The sequence below is a fragment of the Eucyclogobius newberryi genome, unplaced genomic scaffold (assembly GCF_026437365.1).
Source record: "Eucyclogobius newberryi isolate DKJ021-1_F unplaced genomic scaffold, fEucNew1.0.hap1 SCAF_10, whole genome shotgun sequence".
In the NCBI taxonomy this organism is placed as follows: domain Eukaryota; kingdom Metazoa; phylum Chordata; class Actinopteri; order Gobiiformes; family Gobiidae; genus Eucyclogobius; species Eucyclogobius newberryi.
The window spans coordinates 33,783,490-33,790,875 of NW_027315724.1; the positions used below are offsets into that span (position 1 = coordinate 33,783,490).

General features: G+C 37.3%; 1 protein-coding gene across 1 annotated transcript; it reads left to right on the forward strand.

The window, feature by feature from the left end:
* The first annotated feature begins 76 nt into the window (after nt 1-76).
* On the forward strand, nt 77-5,752 carry nudt8 (nudix hydrolase 8). Its single transcript, XM_072455496.1, has 5 exons — nt 77-146; nt 1,323-2,078; nt 3,143-3,275; nt 3,651-3,728; nt 4,746-5,752. Exons 2-5 carry the CDS (start codon nt 1,324-1,326, stop codon nt 4,962-4,964), a joined length of 1,185 nt encoding a protein of 394 aa, XP_072311597.1. The 5' UTR covers nt 77-146; nt 1,323; the 3' UTR covers nt 4,965-5,752.
* Nucleotides 5,753-7,386: the final 1,634 nt, after the last annotated feature.

Below are 7,386 nucleotides of genomic sequence, written 5' to 3' on the forward strand. Positions count from 1 at the left end.
CTTGCTGAAACGCTAAATACTTTAAGTTGCACAGTACGGGCAGAACGCAGCGTCGCACGTACGTGACGCCTCTGGACGCCATCTTTACTCCGGGCAACCGGAAACCGGTCACAGCCTGACCAGCTGCTGTTTACGCAACTTTCAAGGTGAGAGGTATTTGCTTTCCAATGTCATTTTCGTTGAGCTGATGGGTTGTTTGAAAGCCTATTTCCACTAAAGGTTCATTGTACATGACACACGTGGTTTTAATAGTGATAAAAGTGGTTTTAAATGAGTTTGGTGGCTTTGTGCTAGCTGTTTTGCTAACCCGGTACAGCAGTATCCGGCGGGGAAGAGTGTCACCCGGATCTATGATGAGGACATTCTGTTTTTAAGATCCAAGGAGGAATTCTGCGTATAACTGTTATGGTTTTATATGCTTTTACTGTCCCATAAACCCACAGCTGTTGTTCTAGCTTGTTGTAATGTTACACAAACTTCTTTAAACACTTGCTTGTTGATTCTCTTAAAAGCTAGATTGTTCATGACATTTCTTGACTAATGGACGCGACTGTTTTATAGAAAAGTTGTTTTCCTGCAGCATTCAGCTCACGTGTCACCGTTTTATTGCTCTGCGTTATTAAAGCACTTGCATTTTGACCCAAATCTAAAGTTTTAGTTTTAGTTCTTCAGAGATATGTTGCCCCCATTTTTATTCTAATCTGACTCTGCTAATTTACTGTTTTTATGTCACAAACATCTTCCTCCTTTAGACATGTGTGTGTAGGTCAATGCAACTTAATCATACTTAGGGTTGGGAAATATTAAAATATATATATATATATATATATATATATATATATATATATATATATATATATATATATATATATATATATATATATATATATATATTAAAAAATTAAAACATATTGAGACTATCTTAATAACAATATTCAGACAATAATTTCATAAATCTTCAGGAATATGTTAAAATGTGTCTATAAATGTCTCGGTTGATGTTCAAGTATCGCACAAAACACAAATAAACCATGAAATTAACCACACAAGGGCAGTGCTGTCATGTTATTATCTCTTGTTTGGAGATTACACTTGATGTTTGTTTTTTAAGTCATTTTTAACGTTTCTTTTTCAGGTAATTCTTACGTTTTTTTTTTAATTGTCTGGACAATAGCCTTGATATTCTCCTTTTGCATATCTCTGAAACATTAATATTATCACACATTTTCAATCATATCCCCCATCTCTAATCACACCAGTGCGTTTGTTTTTCCTGTCCTTGTCGTCAACGCAAAACCGTTTCTCTTTATCTCTTTCCGCAGGATGTTCCGCGGCCCTCAGTTCTTGAATTGGGCTTGTCCTGCGCGGTGCCTGTTACAACAGAGAGACTCCCATTTCCCTGCTCTGTCCCAGTACGCTGCTGCTGCTTTACACGGCCCTAAAAACATCAAGAAAAGACGACCCACAAGATGCCATCAAACGAGATCTCAAATGTGCTCATCCAGTTTCAGAAGACTTTCACTGTTCGATTTAGATTCACGAAATATCAAGCCATTTTGTGACTTCCCTCCCTTTTTAAACACGGGACATAAACAATGGAAAAGCACTCTAGTGAGAGCGAACAATGACTGTGCAGACTGTGTTCAATCCCAGACAAAACCCTGGATTCAACAACATTGTCACCGCTATGTCAACCCCTTTAAACAAAATGATTTATGTTTTAGACCTAATATCACGAGACGTTTCAGCTCATCTGCGTGTGAAGCCGACAGCCATCATCCTATACCATCCACGTACAAACAAACAAGACAAGTTCACAAGACGGTCCCCAAGGAAGACTCGGCTTGGAGAGAATGCCTGTCCTCTGTGAATGAGCAAAGATGTCGACAGGTTCTTGAACCAAACTTGAAACTTTACGATGTGGAGACGGTGCGCCGGGCCCCCGGTCTGACTTTGGGGAAGAAACAGGCAAGATGGGCGTCTGTTTTGGTCAGCCTCTGCAGTGTGGAGGATGAGCCGGCGTTGCTGTTCACGCTGCGCTCCTGCACGCTCCAGGGCCGGCACAAGGGGGACGTCAGGTGAGCAGAGACACAAAGACAGGCCTGTGTTTAACCGCAGACTCAAGGTTATTATTAATATCATCAAAATGTGTTTTCTTCTCATGTTCTGAGGTGCTGCACGGTGCAATTATAGTACTTATGTTACTTAGTACTTACTTAGTATTTGTATCTACCTGCGTTGCATCAATGAAATTTCCCCATGTGGTACAAATTGACAATAAAGGATTATCTTATCTTATTATCTTACTTTGCAGCTATGTATAACTATAATATTGGTATAATGATAAGACTTTCTTATATATTTTTTTCCTCCTTCAGCCATATATTTCCATTACAGAGCAGAACACCTACATGTGCCGTAGAAATATTGGACCCATTCCTAAAAACAACGTTTAAACTAGTTTGTAAGTAGGAATGTAGGAACAGTATCAAATCAAATGTCTTGATAGTTGTTATGTAATGAAAAATCCCAATTTGATGATTGTTCATGATGTCAATGATTAAGACTAAATAACTGTAAAATATGGTAGTTATTTCACTATTTTACTGTCTAACAGATTTTCATTAGTATGTGACCAGCTTTATGGAATCAAAGCAAAAGTGAAGTTTATGTGACATAAATGGCAAGATAAGTAGTTTACATTTAGTTTTTCTAAATTACAAAAAAAAAGTTTTGTTTAAGATTATATTAGGACGTGAACAAGCACAATCATTGTTTAACGGAAAACTAATTTTGACATAATAACTGTACTATTGGATATACTTGTGGCGTGGACAAGGTATTCTCCAGTCTTCATCCATTGGACTAAGGGTATAAAATACTGTACATTGATTCAGCCTTTACCCATTTGAATGTACAAATGTATGCATCTAAATTAGGCTATTTATCTACAGTGTAATAGCCACGATACTATCAGCTGCTAGAAAAGGGGGTGGAGAGTTACTCGTTTGGAGACCCCTGTGTTATTCTGACAATTACATTATTCAGTGTGCAATGAAAACAGATCCAGACTAGTTGAGTTAGACGATTTTGATCCGGTTACATCCAGGTCTCCTCTCACACGACTTGTTGTCGGTTGCAGCTTTGCCGGAGGGAAGAGCGATCCGACGGACAAGGACGTCGTGGCCACGGCCCTGAGAGAGGCGCGAGAGGAGCTGGGCGTAAACGTGGGCGCGGCGCAAGTGTGGGGCGTCCTCAAGCCACTCAGGGAGATGGTACGTGACGCAGAAGGACGACAATTTCACCTCACGAGAAAATGCAGCGCAAAATAAACGCAGGCTCCCAGAAATGTGTAGGCTCACGTTTTGCAATCGAAAACCTTCTACACTTCCCATAAAATGACAGTACAGTGTTGCCATCAGTGAGGGCAAGCGGACAAAACATGTAGCGCCATCGCAGCTCAGTATTTTGGATACTGGCAACCGACATTTGGAGGTAAAAAAATATGAGTACATATTTCCCGCTCCGTATGCGACGGTAGAGTCGTTAGTAGTGCGATATTTCACCTTTTACCGCAGGCACTCGTCACTAGATGATCTTTTTTTTTGTAAATCTAATCTTAATGTTCCGTCTTTTCTTTGTAATCACAGAGCGGAATGATGGTAGCGCCAGTGCTGGCAAACCTGGGCCCTTTAGAGGAGCTGTCCTTCCAACCGAACCCGGGAGAGGTGCGGCCACGAAACCACGTACTCTGTAGTAAATGTATATGTAAAGAAGATAAGATAAGATAATCCTTTATTGTCCCACATGGGGAAATTTCATTGATGCAACGCCGGTAGATACAGAAGAAACGAGCATATACATAGAACCGCCCTGCCCATGACGCTAGAAATGTGACAATATTCAGTCCATTGTATCATTTATATTGCAGTTTTGTTTTTTGCTAAAATGCCTTGATAATGCCCTTTAGTGCTGCAACAACACAATGCGTTAAGGCAAAGGAGCTGCCAAGACTTTTGAAATTGTTACCTTCCTATACTCTAAGATGGATAGAGGAACCAAACGTTGTACTTGACTAAGCGCACTAAGTTAATGCAAAATAATAACCACTCAATTAGAAATACACAGAAGTTACTTGAAGAACACATTGTGCAAAATTGTTGCTTGTTGGCAGACTCGTTGCTGTCATCAAATTTCAAATTGGCTAGTTTTTGTTTTATCTCGCTTTTTGTAATCCCCCTGATGCCAGTAGATGGAGTTTGAACACAAATCCTATTGAGGGAACGCCTCACGGATACAAAGCAATGTGTGGTTTTCAATTCGTGCATCATTTTAAGTTCTAAAACGTGATTATGGCAAAGTTCAGATGTTTTGAAAGCAAAGAACAATATTAATAATGAATAATATGTATCCTTTTGAAATAAGAGTAAAATATTATTAGGGGGAACAAGTACTCCTTTTGAGGGTTTTAGGTACTTGGAAGGACAAAATATTTAATAATGCACAAATCAAAGGTTTTCAAAAATGTGTAAAATTGAAGGAGCAATGCAAGAAACCAATGTTCAGTTTATTTAAAAGTCAATATAAAGCGTTGTAGACTTTCTCACAGTGGAAAGAGTACAATAAAACACTACTAGTACACTTTTACCATGAATATAATGTAATTGAGTAAATGTAACCATGTGCTAAAGTGTATTCTCCGCCACATTATTGCGAGTTTCTGATGAGTGTTTCTGTCCTCGCAGGTGGAGGAGATCTTCACTCTGTCCCTGGCCCACTTGCTTAACCCGGTGAATCGCGGTTACACACATTTTCGCACCGGGAACAAGTACAGCTACACTCTGCCCGTGTTCAGGAACGGGAAGCACCGAGTCTGGGGCCTGACCGCCGTGGCCCTGGAACATGCTTTGAAAATCCTCTGTCAGCAATACGACACAGTAGCCGTAGATGGAAGGGCTGCATGATATTGTACAAACGTGATTATTTGAACTGCAGAAGTACTTTTGAGAGGTATTTTACTGTTCAAAACAAGACTTGAGTAGGGATAGAGTCATGACTTGACTAGGACTAAATATGGACTGAAACCAAGCCAGAACCTGGGTCAAATCTGAACTAATATGGCACAAAATGTTGATAAGATATTTTTTTAGAAAGCAAATTATTATTATTATTATTATTATTATTATTCATATTCAGAATCATAAAAGTTTTTTTTTTCCATTGTCAAAAAACAGAATTCAGAAACATAGGTGATTCGGTGCAACATAAAACAATGAACAATGATAAAACAAACTATGTAAGTTTAAAAAGTGGTAACAATTTGTATCCGCTATATTATAAGAAATAAAAATAGGCTATAAGATTTTTTTAAAAAGTAAAAAACAGGCTTACTATGTACACAAATAGTATTATTTTTATCATCATCACCACCATATTACTATCACATTATTGTTATTTTAATCATGTAAACAGATGGATGTTTACCTGCAGTTATTCATATTTATCATTGTGTACAGCCCTAGTACCGGTTACACACAAGTTACATCATCAAGCCAGTTTCTGCTGAAGCACTTTCTGGGCCGTTTGTCTTTTATTACAGGATTATTTATAAATGATCTTTGTTCAGTGGAAATATTTGATTTCCACCAAATTTATGAATTCCAAGCACAAACTTTCATTTGACTTTTATTTATTACATATTCTTAATAGTCACTCTGCATCACCGTTCTTTAATAAACTGATTTCTATCCTTCTTTTGCTTCTGACTCTTCATTAAATCTAAAGGGATTTAAAATGAACGTATCTACAGACGGCAACATGTTTTTATTTAAATTTAATGGTGCTTCAAATATAAAATGTGTGTAAAGGTAGTTTACTTGCTTCACTGTCCTCTTAAAGACATTGTTCTCTGTGTTTGACTTGGTTTTGGAAGTAAATTTCCTTTTCATATTTATATTTCGCAGACTTTTTGGATAAATAAAGACTATAAAAAAGTTTGAACGCTCGCTGGGGCCTAATCAGATACTGTAATGACCAGAGGAGGGTCGGGTAGTCAAAATGTGTGCTCAAGCAGGACTAACATTACTTCTAAATTATGTTTCTCAAGTAAAAGAACGGCAATTTAAGTGATAGCTAAAAAGTACAAGGCAAAACTAATACTTGAGTGAGAGGGGATTTAATTTGATTTAATTAGAAGGACAAAAAATGATATTAATTTTGGAGGGTAGATCAAGTTTTTAATGGACATTGATGTAAAATACAACCTTACAGGGATGTCTAGTCACAATTTACTGTGAAAGTCATAATTCATGACATTTCTTGCACTGGCATCGGAGTCCTTTTACTTTGATTTACAAATTTGATGGAAAACAGAGAAAAAAAAAGCAGTAATTCAAATAATACACTGAATTTACGCTTTGAACATAATGAAATTGAATGAAAAAAGCAATGAGCTGTGTATTGAACTGAACTTTACTTAACAAGCCTCTGAGGTATGATTAGTTGGTTTGATTACACATGAAAAAGCTATGACATTATTTTGAACTTCCAAAGACATTAAAATAACAAGTGCACAAATATTGTATGGTGTAAACATCCTCCTGCTGTTGTCGAGAATATTTGTGGCCCCTAAAGACACAAGAACGGGAATCTTACACGGTGTAACTTTAAATAATGCTCTGAATTTGTGTTTTCACTGGTAAATCATATCTGAAGAAGTAACTAAAACTTGTATTCAAGACTGCTGTTACACTGACAAATATATATTATGGTACTCAAGTATGAAAAGCACAATTTATTAGTTACTCAAGTAGAAGTAACTGAGAACTGCACACCTCTGCTTATGAGCACAAGACCTATCGTTTTATCTGAAATCTGTCTCAGAAACGTTAACTTATTGAAACATTTAACTGAATTTTTAACAGAAAACAAGCACGTTATTTATGGCTTGCCTTCGTATGTCTATGAAAAAAATCTATGGCAAAATAACTTCTGGAACCACTGTGGACTTTGAAGATCCATTTATTGCCATTATTGCAGGACCCGTCTCCAGATCTGAACCAGGATCAGGAGCGTCTCGCTGCAGATTTAGCCCTTTGTGCTTTGTGTTTTTGGGTCTCTTAAGATGATATACAGTTATGTTGCCATAAGAGGTGGTGGATATATCATAAAAAGTATCATATCACTATTGTTTTGGAGATATCTTGGCAAAATTAGAATATTGGTGCAACATTCGTAATTTAAAATATTAAAAAATGACTAAAATGTCAAGAGTTATCTCCCAAATAAGTGTATACAGTTCAATTTCAGCCCAGTCGTGGCTAATTTGATGATCCATTCCTATTTACTGTTACATTTGATCACATTTCACATTGCACTGTGAAATAC

Coding starts and splice junctions, on each gene's coding strand:
- nudt8 (XM_072455496.1), top strand. CDS start 1,324: ATGTTCCGCGGCCCTCAGTTCTTGAATTGGGCTTGTCCTGCGCGGTGC. Junction 2,079..3,142: donor CGGCACAAGGGGGACGTCAG/GTGAGCAGAGAC, acceptor TGTCGGTTGCAG/CTTTGCCGGAGGGAAGAGCG. Junction 3,276..3,650: donor TCAAGCCACTCAGGGAGATG/GTACGTGACGCA, acceptor TTGTAATCACAG/AGCGGAATGATGGTAGCGCC.